Source organism: Eumetopias jubatus, unplaced genomic scaffold (assembly GCF_037043125.1).
Source record: "Eumetopias jubatus isolate StellerSeaLion01/CBP00866 unplaced genomic scaffold, mEumJub1_p1.0 scaffold_1, whole genome shotgun sequence".
Lineage (NCBI taxonomy): Eukaryota > Metazoa > Chordata > Mammalia > Carnivora > Otariidae > Eumetopias > Eumetopias jubatus.
The window spans coordinates 103,927,474-103,946,638 of record NW_028274807.1 but is presented as its reverse complement, the minus strand read 5'-3'; the positions used below and the strand labels follow the sequence as shown (position 1 = coordinate 103,946,638).

The 19,165-nt window shown below is 37.7% G+C and overlaps 2 protein-coding genes across 2 annotated transcripts in view; one reads left to right on the top strand and one right to left on the bottom strand.

Moving 5' to 3' along the window:
* The window catches only part of GFM1 (G elongation factor mitochondrial 1), a 43,881-nt gene that overhangs the window by 11,300 nt on the left and 13,416 nt on the right, over window positions 1-19,165 (top strand). Inside the window, exons 7-13 of the mRNA XM_028103133.2 lie at window positions 767-924; window positions 1,528-1,612; window positions 4,684-4,821; window positions 6,357-6,458; window positions 8,020-8,076; window positions 10,926-11,063; window positions 11,961-12,043. Coding sequence (XP_027958934.2) covers window positions 767-924; window positions 1,528-1,612; window positions 4,684-4,821; window positions 6,357-6,458; window positions 8,020-8,076; window positions 10,926-11,063; window positions 11,961-12,043 — 761 coding nt within the window. The remainder of the gene's footprint in view (window positions 1-766; window positions 925-1,527; window positions 1,613-4,683; window positions 4,822-6,356; window positions 6,459-8,019; window positions 8,077-10,925; window positions 11,064-11,960; window positions 12,044-19,165) is intronic.
* LXN (latexin) lies at window positions 12,073-18,171 on the bottom strand. Its single transcript, XM_028103134.2, has 6 exons — window positions 17,876-18,171; window positions 16,479-16,541; window positions 15,201-15,378; window positions 14,798-14,934; window positions 12,661-12,723; window positions 12,073-12,390 (listed from the first exon to the last, which is right to left on the bottom strand). The coding sequence occupies exons 1-6, from the start codon at window positions 18,002-18,004 to the stop codon at window positions 12,292-12,294; spliced, it is 669 nt and encodes a 222-aa protein (XP_027958935.1). The 5' UTR covers window positions 18,005-18,171; the 3' UTR covers window positions 12,073-12,291.

Here is a 19,165-nt window from a genome sequence, read left to right as displayed (position 1 = left end):
TAATGTGTTTTTTAATAGATGATATTTTCATAGGTTTTAAACATTTATAAAAGTATATGAAGGTACAAAATAAAAAAATCTCCCGTGTGTCTCCTGTTTGCCTAGTTCTCTGCCTCCTCCCTAAAACAGGTTACCAGTTAATAGTTTTTGGTGTATCCTTCCAGACATTTTTGTGTGTGTGTGTGTGTGTGTGTGTGTGTGTGTGTGTTACTTTTCCTTATGTTTTACATAATTGTTAACCTACTGTTTACACATTTCTGTGTGTGTGCCTGTTTTCTAAGTGTATATATATTCTTTGTCATGTTGAAAATTAGTGACGTTCCAAGAGTGTTGAAAGCAGTTAAACAATAAATAGCTTCCTAGCCCTGAAGAAGGAACCGATTTTTTTTCTTGTATTTTGACCTTAAGTTATAGAGGACCTGGTTCTAGTCTCCACTATAGCCTGTACTCCAGAGTGTCAATTCCTGGGGCACCTGGGTGGCTCAGTCGTTAAGCGTCTGCCTTCAGCTCAGGTCATGATTCCAGGGTCCTGGGATCGAGCCCTGCATCCGTATCAGGCTCCCTGCCCCGTGGGAGTACTGCTTCTCCCTCTCCCCCTGCTGTGTTCCCTCTCTCGCTGTGTCTCTCTCTGTCAAATAAAATAAAAAAAAATCTTTAAAAAAAAAAAAAGTGTCAATTCCTTTTATTCACTTACTGGTTTGTAATTGATCTGAAATACAAAACTTTTTTTAAGGTTAAGTAATTATTAAATTTTTTTCTTTTGTAGTGTGCAATCCGAAGAGCTACTCTAAATAGGTCATTTACTCCTGTCCTTTTGGGAAGTGCATTGAAGAACAAAGGAGTTCAGCCTCTTTTAGATGCTGTTTTAGATTACCTCCCAAATCCATCTGAAGTCCAAAATTACGCTATTCTCAATCAGGAGGAGTAAGTCTTGGAAATTGAATCTTAGTTTATGCAGAAATACTTTTAACATTTATGCACTATGAAAGAATTTAAGAATGGTTCTTTTGATTAAGTTGTGTTTGTGGGCTCCCCCCTCTCATAATTTACGAAAATCAATTGCCAGTTTCTATTTGGGTAACACTTTTGACATATAGAAAACTATTTATTATACCACTTGCCATATCATACTCTGTTTGTAAGTTAGAAGTATGATTAATTATCTACCAAGGTTTATTTACATCATTAGTAAATTTTTTCATTTGGGACCAGCTGTTTTCAGCCACACCAAAAAAACAGAAACAAAAAATACCCTTAAACTTTGAGACACAGACTTTTTTTTAAGTTCTCATTGATTATTTTTTTCTTTCTCTGCCATTTTTGGTGTTTTTAGTCTGCTTTGGTCCTGTCCTGATGTAGTAACTAAGCCCTGAGAAGTTATTCTTACTAATCTCTTTCAGTGAAATTTCATTTATGTGAGGTCAGAAATGTTTAGCATGTATATGCTTTTTCTCAGATAATACTCTGATAAATTGATATAAAAGAAATATCAAATAATGCATCTCACAGATTTATATTTCTTTTAAGTGACTCAAAAGAGAAAAACAAAATCTTAATGAACTCCGAGAGAAGCAGTTCCCACCCATTTGTAGGCCTAGCTTTTAAACTGGAGGTAAGTTGCTTTCTAATGTATTTAATTGCTGTACGTGGATCGTTTTTCCTATTACAAAATGACTTTGTTACAAATTTCTCTGCTGAAAGTTAGTTCCCCTTTTCCTCTTTCCATACTGCCTCTTTAGAAGGGAATTACTGTATGCAGCCCACACTTAAGGTGTGGGGAATTATGTTCCACCCCCTTGAGGGAGCAGTATCTACTGTTCAGTTATTTGGGATTCTTCTATATGGGAGAGTTGTCTTCTCTCCCCCATTTATATTTTTATTCAGTCATTTCTTTATATCAGCTTGGCCTCATGGATATTTATTTTGTTATAATGAGTAGTATGTTATTTATTTTGTTGTGCAGGTTGGCCAAGTTTGGCCATTGGAGCTCTTTTAGTTGCTCCTGTGTCCTTTTGACATTCTGCAATGTTTTGTTGTTTTGAATCCTTCCTGACTTTGTGGCACTGCAGGATCCTCCACGCCTAGAACCTAGAACCAGTCCTTTCTCTAGGTGCCTTGGTTCCATTCCTTTTAACCGAGAATGGTATTAGAAACCACGATTTGGGTACCTGGGAGTATTTTTTGTTAGGTTGTTGTTGCTGCTGTTCATACTATTTTAAGGGGGAAAGAAGGTGGTTAAGTTAGAAGCGTTAAAAGTGGTCATTTCTGGGGCGCCTGGGTGGCTCAGTCGTTAAGCTTCTGCCTTCGGCTCAGGTCATGAATCAGGGTCCTGGGATCCAGCCCCACATGAGGCTCCCTGCTTGGCGGGAAGCCTGCTTCTCCCTCTCCCACTCCCCCTGCTTGTGTTCCCTCTCTCGCTGTCTCTATCAAATAAATAAAATCTTAAAAAAAAAAAAAAGTGGTTATTTCTGGGATGGGATTATATTTTGGGGGCTTTTAGTTTTTATTTTAAAATTTTTACAATATACTTATTCTAAATGTAATTTTAAGTTAAAAAATACAAATAACATTGTGGTGACAATTTTTATGGGTAAAGCTTTTAAAAATATACATTTAGGAATATCTTCTTAGGATTCCTGGAATGGTGATTACTGAATTAAAGGAATAGAATGTTTTATTATTTAATGGGTTTATTGCCAGATTTCGTTCATACTCTCAGAGTTAATGTATTAAATTATTTCAGTGAATCTTTATCAGCATTGAGTATTATTTAAAAGTTACTACCAATTTTATAAGTGAAAGTTAATAATTCTTCTTTAATTCCTAATGGTAGAGAACATTTTTCCATATATTGATTATGTAGTTATAATTCCTTTTTTGCAGTTGTCTCGTTTCTTATTTTAAAAATTAATGCCAAAGTGTTTATTTAAATGATCTTTCTCTAATCTTATTTTTTAAAACAATCAACAGTTTAAATTTATAGTCTAATGTATCAGTCTTTTTTAGTTCTCTCATTTTTTAACCTTAGAAATCCTCTTTATATATATTTCATAAACGTTTTCTACTTTTTCTATGATGGTTTTTTTTTTCATTGTTAATCCATCTGGAATTTGTTTTGCTGTGTGCTGTGAGGTGGACTCTAAATGTATCTCCTCTGCCTCCAAATAGAAGACCAGTTGTCTAGCTCCCAGTTTTTGAACAATGCTGTACTTTTCCATTGTCATGTCTTTTGTCAGCATTGTCTGTTGACAAATATATTCTGCATTTTAGATATTTTTTTTACTCTGTGTGCTATTCAGTTTAATTTCTGCTACTTCTTTACTTTTTAAGTTTGGAGTATTTGATATGTTTTTATATCAGTCATGGTTAGCTTCTTATTGCCATAATACTTCAGAAATTTCTATTTTTATCCATTCTTCTAAATGAACTTTAAAATCATTAATCATACGTTTAAAAATTCCTCTTGGGATTTTTATTGCTATTGTGTTAAACCTATAAATTAATATGGGAAGAATTGGCAACTTTTAAAACATACCCAGTTGGTTAGTGTTAGTATTGAGGAGGAATTGATCCATGGTTATTTCTTTTATATTCAGTTACTTTAAAGAATGCTTATTTATATAGCTTTCCAGGTGCTTATCAAAGGGTTTTTTTTTTTTAGATGTATAGTACATTCTTACCATTTCTAATCATATCTTTGTTGTCTTTCCAATAATTATAGTTTGTGTTTTATATCTTAATTGTATTAAACCAAACTTAGGAAATAGTAATAGAAGGCAAAAGGATATTTCCTTATTGCATACACAATTTAAAATTATTTTCTAGGGGCGCCTGGGTGGCTCAGTTGGTTAAACCGCTGCCTTCAGCTCAGGCCATGATCCCAGGGTCCTGGGATCGAGCCCCTCATCGGGCTCCCTGCTCATGCAGGAAGCCTGCTTCTTCCTCTGCCTGCCGCTCCCCCTGCTTGTGCTCTCTCCCTCTCTCTCTCTCTCTCACTCTCTCTGTGTGTCAAATAAATAAATAAAATCTTTAAAAATAAATAAATAAAATTATTTTCTAATTTTTATTTCAGAGAAATCAGAAGTAGTACCAGAAAGATCAAAAACAACCATTTAACTCATATATATTCAAAGCTAGTATTTATTTATTTATTTTTTACAATTTTGTTTATTTGCGAGAGAGAGAATGAGAGACAGCATGAGAGGGAGGAGGGTCAGAGGGAGAAGCAGACTCCCTGCCGAGCAGGGAGCCCAATGTGGGACTCAATCCCGGGACTCTAGGATCATGACCTGAGCCGAAGGCAGTCGCCCAACCAACTGAGCCACCCAGGTGCCCAAGTTTTTTAGACAGTCAACCAAAACGTGTATAAAATATACTACTAAAATTGATAGGGAATGATTGGAGGATGTGAAATTTTTTTCTCTTTCTCTTTTTTTAAAGATTTTATTTATTTGACAGAGAGCACAAGCAGGGAGAGTGGCAGGCAGAGGGAGAGGGAGAAGCAGGCTCCTTGCAGAGCAGGGAGCCCAATGCAGGGCTCGATCCCAGGACCCCGGGATCATGACCTGAGCCGAAGGCAGACACTTAACTACTGAGCCACCCAGGCACCCTGAAGTTTTCCTCACAATTTTGATTCTTATGTTTCTTTTTCTTCTTTCCGCCTTACCCCATCTTGACTTCTAGGCTGGGCGATTTGGACAGTTAACTTATGTCCGCAATTATCAAGGAGAGCTGAAGAAGGGTGACACCATCTATAACACGAGGACAGGAAAGAAACTGCGAGTGCAGCGGCTGGTTCGCCTGCATGCTGACATGATGGAGGCAAGTATAGGTCCTTCCTGGCAGATAGAGATTTCTCTAATGCAGGTGAAATAGATCTACCTTCTTGGTACCCTGAGCCCCACAAGAAAATCACTTCTATTTGAATGTTTCACTAACTTCTTCCTTTTTACTTAGATGTGCTATAATTCTGATGTAGCTCTTTGGTATGGGCTAAATTAGCAGATGTTAAGGACACATTTTATGTACTATTTGTGATTAGTTGTATTTCCTCAATGGCCAAGGTTAAGGAGAAGGGACAGTTAGTTCCTTGACTTAGAACCCAAGATTCAGCACCTTTCTCAAGAGCTGTCATTACAAAGAGTATAACAGGTGTTGGGACAGTGGAACTGTGGTTCTCAAAGGTAATTGAGAGTAATCAATTCACATACAATGTCCCACATTGTTCAGTGAATTTACTTTCGCAAGTATGGCCCCACGTGGAAGCCCTGTTTAACCTAGAGTTTTTTATTCCTGTTATAGAACCAACGCCCTCCCCCGCCCCCCCCCCCCCGCCAAAGGACCATATTGGTGCTAGAATCCATCTGAAGATTTAGAACCTCTCAAGGTCTTATCTGGGAAATAAACTTTGGCTTACAGCTTAAATTTTTGAATTGGCTCTGAATCTATTCTAGCCTTCTATATAGTCTTTTGGGGTTAGGCCTTAGTAGAAATGCCACATGTGTGGCGTTGTCTCCCACTCCCGCTCTTTCCCCAGTCAGCTCTGTATTCCGGGAGAAATTTATTAGTCTGAGCAAAATCTTACGACATTCAGAAATTTGTGGTCTCTCCTGGAAGATGAATAAGCAGTCTTTCAAAATTGGGTTTTATTGCTGTTTTGTGAGATAGGCAGCAGGGGGCATGATACAGGGAGTAGTGATTGTCACAGATGTTTTTATGGGCCAGAAGCTACGAGATGTTTACATCTCTGGAACTGTTAAAGACTCAGGCACAGCCACAGCTGTTATGAATGAACTGTCAGTATAAATGGACAAAAACTAGGAAGCTTAAGAGGCACCAGTGCTTTGTTCTTAGATTTCCTGTGTTTATTTGACTGCTTGCATCTGTGAGAAATTAAGATTATTTTAAGTACAATGGGCTGAATTCTCCTGCCTTTGTTTTCAAAACTTCCTTTGCAGTTTTTCCTTGTACATCTTTGTCATATCTCATTGTTGGACTGTGGCAGCACATAAAATATATCCTTCTTAATCCATAGAAATAACTTTAGAAGTGTGAGGCTCTGTATTCTGTCAGTACTACAGATCTTCCAACTTAATGATGCCATAGTCTTTAGATTCCATATAAAGTAAAATCTTGTCAGTTGAGATGTGGCTTAAATAAAGGCCCTATTCAAGGTATATCTTGCCTTGGTTGATTATTGGTATTACATTGGTTCTAGCTAATTCATTCTCTATAGAATTCATGGTGAGATTCTGCCATGTTTATGTACAATGTGCTCAGTGTATGATTACTTTTCAGTTACCATGTCCTGATTTGTATTATTTGCAAGTATTATTTTGTGTTATTTCTTTATTTAGGATGTTGAGGAAGTGTATGCTGGAGACATCTGTGCATTGTTTGGCATTGACTGTGCTAGTGGAGACACATTCACAAACAAAAATAATAGTGGCCTTTCTATGGTACGTCATTGAATTTCAAAGCTATTTATATCACTTGAGTTTTAGAAGTCTGTTTTTATGTAGTATATTTAGTACTTCAGAAAAACAGTCACAGTTTTCATTTATTGCCACAGGCATCAGTATAGATTTGTCGTGGCTTTTTGGATGTCAGTTAGACAAGTACTCTGTGTAACCTAACTTACCTGATTTTTCTTAGTAAAATAATTCCACAGTCCTCTAAGATTTAGCATAGAGGGAAAAATCTTCACTAGATACACCTGAACTGTGTAGCGCTGACTCACCTACTCTGAGATCTTCTTCCCCATTGGCGATTCCTCTCGAATTCCTGTCACCAGAATCAGGCTAATCCCAGTGGATGGCCACTTACTTAGCCAGAGTGGGCCCTTCCGTCAATCCCCCGGAGAACTGTAACATGTAAACTAGGGGATAACAGAATGGAACCTTGCTCGAAGGCAAGGTGCAACTAGACAGCCTGACTTTTAGCACACATAGCCTGTCCTGTGGAACTCAGAGGTCCCTTTTCATGACTGAGGGATCCCAAAGGGAAGAGCATGCTTGGGCACTTCCTGCCTTTGAATCCCCTTCATTCACTTCCCTTTTTTGCCCCTGTAGGAGAATAGGCTCTCCGACAGTATGACATCTGTTCATGAAGGTGGTCCCTCTCCTGAATTCAGTAAAGAAAGAATATGAGTACATAGGGGGATGGGTAATTTGAGGTGAAGGAATTTACAGTGGGTCATTTACATAAGAACTGGTCCAATCCTAACAGATGAGCACTGTAGTAGTCCCTGTATTAGGTGATGAATTTATAATTTTACAATTTAGCTTTTCTGTGTAAGATATTCTCTAATGTCTGTGGTTTTACATGTTGCTTTAAGATACTACAAAAAATCAATCTATACAGGTCTTTGGGGGGTCTAGAGAAGGGGCATGGTTTATAAACAAATATTGTTGATAAGGCCTTCTCTAAATACTTGTAATTAGTATATGAGGGACTGGAGGCTGTGGGAAGTGCTTAGGCTTAGGACCTTGATTAGAGTCTCACCTCTGCCAAGTTATTTTGTCTTTCCAAGACTTTAATGATTTTATTTGTAAAATGGGGATAATAACTGCTTGTCAGAGTTGTGACTGAATGAGGTATCGTATGTATAAAGAATCTAGTGTCCTTTGTTTTACAGTCAGTCTTGGCATATTTTGATTAAATAACTTATCGAAACACAGCAATAGCACATGTCGCCACTAGCCAATAAGAATTCAAATCTTGGCATTTGGGTTCATTACGATTTTGTTTAAGATGTGTCAGTAAACAAGGGTCTTAAACAGTTAATAAACAGTTTATTTTTGTTATTTTGGGAGAGAAGAGATCATGTAAGTGTATGCATTTATTAATGTATTAATATATTTAATACAAAACAGACCAAGATATATATTGTCTGGCCTAAATGTGTTGACTAGTATTTGTCCTTTGTTCTTTTGTAAGTACCACATTAAAAGTTATCCATCCCTGACCCAAACAGTACTGTATTTGAATTCTTCTCTGTTCTTTTAAAAAATATTTTAGGAGTCAATTCATGTTCCTGATCCTGTCATTTCAATAGCAATGAAGCCTTCTAACAAGGTAGGAGTTTGGTTTCAATCCGAATAAAAACTTGAGCTCTTTTTCATCTTTCTGCACAATGCACATAGTATCTTGTGATAACCAGCAATCTTACGGTCTCTATTTCTTCTTTTGGTATTGAGATCGCCTTCTAAAACTACCAGTCTCTTGGTAGTGATTAGTTCTCACTATACCTGAAAAAATTGATGGTATTAAAATGGGCACAAGACTGTGCTTTCTAACTCTTTATAATATCATTGGCTCCAAAGTGGTAAGAATATTTTCCTATGTTCAGATCATAAAGGAGTGGAAAAAGGGAAACAGGGACATTTATCCTAAGTTGTAGTAAAACCTCACTGAGGTCCCTTAGATTACTACATAGATTAATTGCCTCATGGATTATATTACATCTCTGGATTTGTGGTAGTTATGGAGTATAACATGGAAAGCCTGCAAACAAGACTTTTTCTCACTTTTTTTTAAAAAGATTTTATTTATTGATTGAGAGGGAGAGGGAGCACAAGCAGGGGGGAGAAGCAGGCTCCCTGCCGAGCAGGGAACCCGATGCAAGGTCGATCCCAGGGCCCTGGGACCACGACCCGAGCCAAAGGCAGACACTTAAAACGACTGAGCCACCCAGGTGCCCCTCCACTTTTTTTTCTTTTAAAGTAGGCTCCATGCTGTGTGTGGATGTGGGGCTTGAACTCACAACCCTGAGATCAAGAGTCGGACGCTTAACCACCTGAGCCACCCAGGCACCCCTTTCTCAGTTTCAAATATAATAGTTTTATGGTTGGATTTGATGTCATTTAGCTTTTTATGGAACCAGAATTCCTTGAATAGGTTCTTACTCGCATTACTGCCATTAGAATTAGTTTGTATTAATGCCATATTGTTTCAGTTCTTAAATTGCTTTGACATTCATAACAGTCATGTTAATATGGTAAATTGAAACAGACTCATTCATGCATCGAGAACCACTTGTCATCTGGGAACTACTGTTTACAGAACATACTCTGATGTATTGTCTTGTGGATACATTAACAGGTACTTCCTCTATTTTGGGGAAATGAGCTTTTCCAGACCCTTCTTAGTATAGAAAAGAGAATGTTTAGGGAGCAAGAAACATTATGTCATTCCATCTCAGAAATTTGAGTAAAGGCAAACCTTGCATATTACCACACAGAGAAATGCCACAGTTCCAGGTGCTTTGCTAAATTGCTTGCTTTTCCCTTCCGAATAATCAGGGAGAGAAGTTAAAGATACTGTGCTTTTTCATTCCTAATTCAGAGTTTATGTAAGATATTTAACTGTTGATAGTTCACAATAGTGGAGGAAAATCAAAGGCATCAATATCTAAAAGGTTTTTTTGATGTTTCAGGCTTGTCTGTTTGCTGGAGTAAATTAATTTAAATAATGAAGTCATTGCATAAAGCTGTGAATCTCGATAGTGGGGGCAAAGATGATCTTCTAGTAAGTTGGGAGTACCTGGCTTATGTAGGGAAAAGGCAAAAACTTAGAGATAGACTAACCGAGGTTTCAGTCCCAGCTTTGCCATGCACTAGCTCTGTGGCCTTCGGCAGGTCAGTCAACCTTTCTAGACCTAGTTTCCTCCCCTGTGAAATGTGGATAATTCTGTCTTGCAGCATTGTGGTTAGAATTTGAGGTACACATTCAAAACATGTATATAGCACAGTTCCATGCACTCGTGATAACTGTTAAATACTGGTGATTCAGGGTGTGTTTGTTTTCTGTTGCTGCCATAAGAAAGTACCACACACTTGGCTTAAAATAGCACAAATGTATTATTTTACAGTGTTAGAAATCTGACATAGTTCTTACTCGACTAAAATGAAGATACAGGACTGTTCCTTTCTGGAGGCTCTAGGGGACATTTTATTTTTGCTTACTCAGATTGTTGGCAAAATTCAGCTCCTTGTAGCTGTTGGGACTGGGGTCCCCATTTCTTTGATGACTGTCATGTGGGGCCTGTTTTTAGCTTCTAGAAGCTGTCCATTTTCGTAGGCTTTGGCCCCATCGTCTTCAGTGCTATCAACCACACAGTCAACTCCTTTTGTGCTTCATATATCTTCTGCCTCATCTTCCCTCGTTCCATCTTTCTAACTTAACCCTTCGGTTTTCCTCTTCCTTTTTCAAGGCCCATGTGATTACGTTGGGCCAACCCAGATTCTTCATGGTAATCTTCCCATCGCAGAGTCTATAAGTTTAATCATATCTGCATGATCCCCTTTATCACATGAAGTAACATTCACGGGTTTGGGGGGATTAGGGCTTAACTTAGAGGACCATAATTCTACTTACCACGTATGGAATTATATCTAAGGAGAATAAAGATGCATGCAATCACATCCAAGCAGGTTGTTGTGAAAGGGAGAAGTCTCAGTATGACATTTGCCTTACTCTTGGTCTTAACCGTCCTGCTTGAATCTACAATCACATCTTGGTAAACATGCTGATTCCTGTGATTATGTATAGAATTTCTAAAATGTAATAGAGTAACAAGGATTATTTTTCTTCATTGGAGAAAGTTTTCCACAAATGGATAGTTTTCCACAAATGGACAGTTTCTGTGTATATCCAAGAATAAAATAGGAAAGGGCATAGTTAAGCCTTAGACTCTTGTATCTTGTTGTGGAAAGAAAATTCTGTCAGCCAACCGTTCTCTGATGTCTTGACTGTGTGTTGTCCAAGCTCACATATTGAAAGGGTATGTATGGCCTAGGAACTAGATGGGGATCATTGTTATTTCCTAACTGTTAACGTACTTGACTTCATTTAGTAAAGTTCTTTCAACAGCCCCATTGCTTATCATGCTTACTAAAATGTGTAATGACTTTCTTTTTTTAAAGAATGATCTGGAAAAATTTTCAAAAGGTATTGGCAGGTTTACAAGAGAAGATCCCACATTTAAAGTCCACTTCGACACTGAGAGCAAAGAGACAATTGTATCTGGAATGGGAGAATTACACCTAGAAATCTATGCTCAGGTAATGAATAACAAGGAAGTTAACTTAAATTCATTTTATTTATGCCTGTGTTTTGTTACAAGTCAGTAACTCTCAGTCTAATGACTGTAAACTAATAGTGGTTCTTCAGACTTCATTCTGGCTTATATCCAGATGTGGTATACTGTGTTACAAATGTTACTGTCTCTTACAGATTAATTATTTTTGATTTCTAAATCCTTTTATTTGTAAAACATTTGCAGACTCCTAGAATCAAGACTCCAAGTATTTGCAGTAAGATCATCCATCCATCCCTAGGTCGTGGTTAGTTGGGTCAAGCAAATCCTGGTCTCAACCTTAGGGAGACAACCTGCAGGGAGAGACCTGCTGGGGAAGTTGGCCCACCAGTGCCCACTCTTGAGGCCATTTCTTGCCTGTTTTCTTCTCAAGTTAGTACTTGAAGATCATTAGAATTTAGATAATAGAGTAGATGGGCTGTATTTTCCCTAGGAAAGGTCTTCTGTATCTATGAATGAAAACGAAAGCTATTTGACTTATGATTAAAAATTCTGGTTGTGATCATATTTTTGAAGTTAAGGTAGTAGAAAACTCTGACGACAGATTCATAGGCTATTCCAGAGAATATGTAATAATATGAAACAAGGGTGAAGTTTTAGTGGATAGATTAATTAGAGGTAAGTAAAAGTTAAACAGTCTAAATTAGAATTCATTTATATAAAATCTCAAAGTCATTTGTATTACTTAATATCATGTATCTAACCTTTGTAAGATAACTTTGTAAAGATACTGATTTAAGATTGATCATTTTTTATCATATTTAAATGAGTGCTTCAAAGGTAGTTAAGATTCTTAGGATTTTTCTTCTTTCAGTTTATTTTTTTAAGTACACCAAAAAATTAACTCCCCTCTCCTTTTTAGCGGATGGAAAGAGAATATGGCTGTCCTTGTGTCACAGGAAAGCCAAAAGTTGCTTTCAGAGAGACCATTACTGCCCCCGTCCCGTAAGTATGCAACACAATTAAACATACTGTGAGGCCAGAATTGAAGCTTTTTATTATGGGATATACACACCACTTTTACATCATGATAGTTTCTATTAGGGAATCTGTATCGTTCTATACTGTAATGAAGACATTTATACAAAGTGACATTTTGGGATTTGCTCGGCCCCATAAACTAGGTATTGATGAAACCTGGCATACACACATCATTGATAAGCATGTTGACTCGTCAGTGTTAGGGTCTTCATTTATTCCAGCTGTGCTTCCTTTGGGAGACGGCTATTATGTTTGACTTTGGTACCATATTGTGGATGCCAGAGAACTTGCATTTGCCAAGGAATCATCTCCTGCAAGGAAAGGAAACTAACTAATGCTGTAATAAAATTCAGAAAACATTTAAGAAAACAATGTTGGGTTTAGATTTTGTTAGCGACAAAACAGTCCTTACAAAGAACAACAAAGTTAAATGGCTACCAGTATAATATACTTCAACCTGGTGTCTATATTAATTTACATGAATTCTGATTTAGAGTCAAAATTAATAAGGCATACACTGTGGCTCTAAAACACGTCTCAATTTTCAAAGTGTCATCAAATAAAGGTAAATGATACTTTACCTGAGATGCAATGTCATGAAGTAGAATGGTGTAGTCTAACTCAATGAAGTCATCATTTCTTTGCTATCATAAAAAATAAAAACCTGGTGTTTGAAACTTAGTATCTTTGGAAATAATGATACGTTCATTTTAAAATTCAGCTTTCGTTACTAGATGATGATACTTTCAGTTAATAAGTAAAAACAAAAATTGAATGTTATAATTTATTTAGCCTGATCAGAAAAACTGTGTTCTTGGGGCGCCTGGGTGGCTTAGTCAGTTAAGTGTCCAACTCTTGGTTTTGGCTCAGGTCATGATCTCAGGGTCGTGAGATGGAGCCTGCTTGAGATACCCTCTCCCTCTCCCTCCCTCTGCCCTTCCTACCCCCCCAAAAAAGAAAAACTGTTCTTATAAAAAAGTTTTCTTTCAAACTACATTTTAAAATCGTGATTTTTTTCACCTGTTACTCTAAAAGTTGTGTACCCTTTTTAGGTTCTGAGTTGTGATAGCTCCGTCAGAGCATTATGATCTAAAGTTTGTCATTTAAGATTCCTGAATGTTTCCATTATTCAGAAAAGCATCATTTTAAGGGATAAACTACTGAAATGAGTGTTTACATTAAAGGGAACCAATTTTATAATAGAAATTCTCTTTTTAAAAACAAAGTAGGAAAACATAATGAGTGTAGTTATATGGTTTTGCAATTAAAGCTTTCATCTGTACTTATTGTTTTGGGCATATAAAGTATTTATACCACCAGCTCCACAGAAATACTGCATCCACATAGTTTAAAACTACATTCACCAGAGATTTGCTGTACAAGGCTTTTTAAGGCTTATAATCAATGTGTTGCAACAAGCCCTGGCCTCTGAGGGGCAGCATGAGCTGCTGTGTCCCTTTTGGGTAATAGCAGTAAACCTTTCCGCTGAAATTTTAATAATGCTTTAAAACTTTGATGAAGGATTATAGGAGTTTTCTGTCATAAAACTTCTAGCACTGTCTTGAGCATATTTTGAAAACCATGATTATGATTGTATAACCTCTGTAATCTGGCCCTGTTACTCGATTATTTGAGCCTTAGTACCCCAACAGGAATTTGTAACCAAAGTTGATGTCTACAGAAATGCATTTAAAAAATCCTCTGTTGGGATACCTGGGTGGCTTAGACGGTTAAGCATCTGACTCTTGATCTCAGCTCAGGTCTTGATCTCAGGGTTGTGAGTTCAAGCCCTGTGTTGGGTTCCACGGTGGGTGCAGAGCCTACTTAAAAATTTAAAAAACAAAAAAAGGGCTCTGTTTCTTAAAATGTTGTTGTGGTATTTATGTTAGGTATTGGCATCATATTCTACCTATTGTGATTGGGTATCCTGCCCTTCAGTGCCCGTAGGTGTCTAAGAAGTGGTTGCAAAAGCCTGTGGAGTAAAGGTGCTCCAGCTTGCAGTTTGTTTCCAGCAAGCTGAAACAAGTCATTTGGAAAGTCCTTTCCTCTTAAAAAACTAAAACTGTTTGTTGTGGTTTCTTTGCACTGTTTTTCTACATATCCATTAGATATCAATGGTTGACTTTTTTTCTTTCTAACCTCTTAATAAAGCTAAAATGTGAAGTTGACTTTATGTCTTTAAAGACTAGAAAGAGGCGGTTCTAAACAGTCGTATCAGACTTAAAAGAATAGGCTAGCAGTGAGATACAAGGTTGTACATTATGAGTAAACGGGTTATAAAAGCAAATGATACACAGCAAGCTTCACAAAGATTAAAAGATGATAAGATATTTGTTCTAGCTGATCCTTGGGGCAAAAAAATGCCGGCCACGTCTCAGAGTAGCTCTGGCACCACCATTTCAATAGAGGACAAAAAGCACAGTAGTTTCATTTGCATAGCTGTAGAAACTCGAATACAAAATTTAGATCGCCAAAGGGTATAATCTGTATTAAGCTGAGCGCAAAAACGGAATGCCAAATTATTTGTAACTCAATACTTGACTCTGTCGAAACTGCAGCTTCAACTTTTTTAACCTTGGGAACTGACCTCTCCTTCAAAATGCCAGGTTCACTATTTTCAATATAAAATGACTAAAGGGGCACTATTTATCCAATTATGAATTATCACACTTTCGGTAAAAAACCCTGTTAATAGTGTATTTTATAGAAATCACTTACCACTTGCTTGACAGTTTGAATTTTTACCATTTTATACCATGTGTTTTCGGTAGAATTCTGCCATATTATATAACCACAGGCAACCCAGGCTAAGTGTCGAACTGGCTTCATTTCTGGAGATACATTTCCAAAACTGTCTGGTGAGGGAAACATTTATATGGTAAATGGAATTATTTTATACATACAGTGTTAATTTGAGAAATCTAAATTCTAAGTCATGTTTTAGTTTCCTTCAAATGTGTACAGAATTTAAGGCCCTTTTTTGTTGAATTAGACTAGTAATGAATATTTTTGCAAAAACCAGTATATTTCCAACATATTGTTAACATCTAATAGTTTGAGCACAGATAATTAATATTGATCTTAAAGTTGAGAAAATGTTTTCCATGCCATATTTATATACCTGGAATATTTTGTGCTTCAAATGGTTCCTTCATGGACTTGAGTCTTTGATAAAATGTGTTATCTTCTTTATCTGGATTCTTTCCAATTTCTCCTTCAAATGTGAAGTTGACTTCTGGTGCAGTATCTTGTCCCATTAGAGGGTAAAGTACTTCAGCTGTGCAGTTCAGTGTAACTTGCTGTTTGAAACATTTTGCAAAATACCTTTACATGTAAATGGCCATCCATTCCTAATTATCATTCTTGAGATAGAACATTTAAAGTGTTGGCCCCCTAACAGTGTTTCAAACTTGACTTCAGAGTGTCTATTACGGAGGTATCTAATTGGGTGTGGCCTACAGTTTTCTTGAAGGTATCTAAAATAGATAACTTATTTTATAACTTTTAAAGTATCATAATCTTATATTTCATCTTAAAACTTTATTATTTCAGTGTTAATGGGGTGTCCCATTTGTAAGGCCAGATTTTAGTCTGACTTTATGTACTACCTCTGGACTTTGGTTACTTTTTAAGTCTATTACTCTACCATCTGCTTCTGAAATAACAGAAATATTCTCAAGCCCAGATAAATTAATTTGTATCTAGATGTAAAATTAGAAAATAGTAGCATTGGTTCTTCTTTGAAAGATGGCTGTCTAGTAGCTCAGATAATCTTTTAATAAATCTCTTGTTAGCCTGTGTGTCTTCTGAATTATGGTCAACAAAAGGCAAGCTTTTTTTTTTAAATTTTAAGATGGTTATGGTACAGACTGCAGTTCCTTTTTTTTTTTAAAGTTTGTCTTAATAATTTGGCAAGTATGTTATATTTAAAAATTTCCCTGCCCCATTACTGAAAGATTCCTGTGAACATGTTGGTATCATTTGGTCATTTTATTGCTCATAAATATCTAAAAGCACTGGCTTTCTTTAAATGAAAGAAATCAAAAACAGAATGAGAAGGGCAGACCTAAGAAAGTAATGACTAGAGAGTAAATTACTTCATTTGTCATATTAGGCATAAATTCAGACTGCCCTAAGAATATATAACATTTTTAAGGGAATTTATTTGAACTGAAATGTGTAGTCTTTTCTAAATAGCTCAGTAGAATTACTTCATGTATCTCAATATATTTTTAAAAGAGTATAATCTGACCCTTGTATGTTCATTATTTTTTTTCAAGGCAGGGATTTCACAACTTTAAAAAAAAACACAAGTTAATCCTATGACTTGGTCAGCAAAGGTGATCTAAAATATTTATAGAGTCAAATTCTTTTTCATAATAAAAGACATTTCACTTACTTTTTGGATAATTTCTTCCACAGAAAATTTAAGGCAATACTTGTGTCCTCTTCCCGGAATATCCTATTAAGAAAATGTAGTGAGTTATTACAAAAAGAACTCGGTTCTTTGTGTTGTTAGAAAAATACACTCTCATTTGGTTGGGGCAGAGGGCTGACTGGTGAGGATAAATGGTTAAAGCCCTAAGGCTTTACCTTGAAAAAGGCATGTCACCATGTACGTAACATCTAATTCAAGAGGTCCTTTATGAGATTTATTTTGGATGAGAACAGAAGAGTGGGATAAAAGCATATATAAAATGGGTTATAATTCACTTTCAATCATTAGAGGACTTCAACCTCTGGATCTGTGATCCTGAATTCTCTACAAAAGAAATTGTGAAACACCTTTTGATTCTAAGACAAAAAAACAGGATATACCTTTGAAAACATTTTCAAAAAGCCCTGTGTACCCTCCAAACACTGTTCAATGAAGGTGAATTCCATTTGGGGGCAGATTACTGGGAAGTGGTTAGAGATGTTAAGTACTGTTTTTACTTGTCCATTAGTAGACCTGCAAAATGATACTTTTAACAAATTTTATAACCATAAGACAATTGTTTAGGTATTTCACTTTTGAATCAAGATACAATTAAGAGTGTACACCTAATTATCTGGTGCAGTTTTGAAGTAACATCTACTCCCTGTCAGCTCTCACAGACTGTTAGTTAAATTTATGTCCGATAACCAAGCCACAATCTCAAATCTTATATTTTAGTAAAATGGAAACAAGCCTGGTTAGTGACAGCTGTAGCCTTAAGCATTTAATTTAACCCTTTGCCAGAGGGAGCATATCTTTTACAGGAGTCAGTGGTAGTGGTGTTTGGGTAGTTAAGGCAGAGCTTAAGCCCACAATACTTTTGTTTTCTGACTTTGGTTGTCAGTTTGTCTTACTGTTTGCTTACCCCTTAATTTTGGTTAAAGGGTCTGATAAAGATTGTAAAATTCAGGCAAAGTAGTATCGTTTGGAAGACGGGAGCTTTTGTTGGTTCAGATTGGAGTAGATGAGAAACGTAGTAGGAGTTTTGAGATTCTTTTGAATGGTTCTACAGGTTTGTCAGAAAAGGGTAAAATGCCACCCCGCATTTAGAACATTTTCCCATTTCTTTGTAATAGTGCCCATTAAAAACTGTCTCTGTCTCTGGCTTTCCAAGAAAAAACAAACAGCCCTGGCTGTCCCGGAGTGTCAGCTATCCCCAGGAATGTTAACTTCCCTAGACCTGACGTCAACAGCGAGTCCCAAAACAGGCAAGGGTGGAGTGGAAGGGAAGTCGCGCTAAGAACGAGGCTGAGACCCTTGGGAGCTGGAGGGCAAGCAAGTAGGTGCCGGCTCCCGCCCACTGCCCTCGCCGGACTCACCTCCATGCTGGCTTGTTTGATAGTCTGCACCAGAAACACCTTGTGGGGGGTCCCCTGCTGGTAGTTGATGCAGTTCTCCGCCACCGAGGCTGCCCTGGAGGCTGGGAAGTGGGTCGGGGGGATTTCCATTCTTGGTGGGAGCTTACGGCTGCTCACGTTGAAGGGGACCAGACGGTACCAGTGCACCGCCGGCTCAGCCTCCTCCTGGGTGGCCGAGACGGAAGAGTTGTTAGAGTCGGCACGCCTAGGTCGGGCTGGCTGTAGGCGGGATCGCCAGCTCCCACCCTCCTCTCTTCCTCCTTCCCTCCTTCCGATTCAGGAAGCTGCCGCAGGGGCGCTGGCTCCTGCGGCTGCTCCTGTGGCCCCGCCCTGCTGCCGCCCACTTTACCGACTGAATCTTGCGAGGGGTGAGCCCCGGCCTTTCCGGCTGGCGGGGGTGGCGGTGTGGGGAGGGAGTCGGTGGGTTAGGTTGGCTGGAACTTCATCCTTCCCTTCATTAACCTTTACTGAAGTGCAAGGAGGGGCTTTCTGGCTTTTTCCTTTATGGAGTGCCTCCCGGGCCTGCAGTTTCCTCTCCGTGGAAGAAATCTGGTTGCTTCACATGCAGTCTGCAGCACACCTTCCTTATACACCGCGCAGTGTCAGGCACAGGGCAAAGTGCAAAGGAGCTCCAGATAGTGAGTCGGTCAGTTGGTTACTTCTTTCTCCTTCCCATTGTGAGGTGCAGAAACGTGCTTGGTTAATCCCCCTTTTTGTGGGATTGGACCAATGCTGCCCAAATCAGGGTATGAGAAATTTCAAAGGATAGCATTAATTTGGAGGATAATGTAATTTGGATCAGGAGAAATAAATACACCTGCATCCCCTCCCCCTTTACTAATCTAAGAAAAATGAGGTTTTGCTGTAAAATGTAAAACCAAGCTTCTAACCTTCTGAATCACGTTGAAATTTTTTTTAAAGATTTTATTTATTTATTCATGAGAGAGAGGCAGAGGGAGAAGCAGACTCCCAAGGAGCAGGGAGCCCGATGCGGGACTCATGGGATCATGACCTGAGCTGAAGGCAGACGCTTAACCATCTGAGCCACCCAGGCGCCCTCACTTTGAAATTTTTAAGAATCAAAACATATTTAAGAACTGAACTTCAAGCACTACATGAAGTAACTTCTAACAAAGACAAGAGTTTTTAAAGCTGCTTAAAGCAAGCACAAACTTTTAGTAGGCAGTGCATTTCCATTCTCCAGGTTTCTTAATTGTCTTCTCATTTTACCTTTGAAGGGACTATGATTTA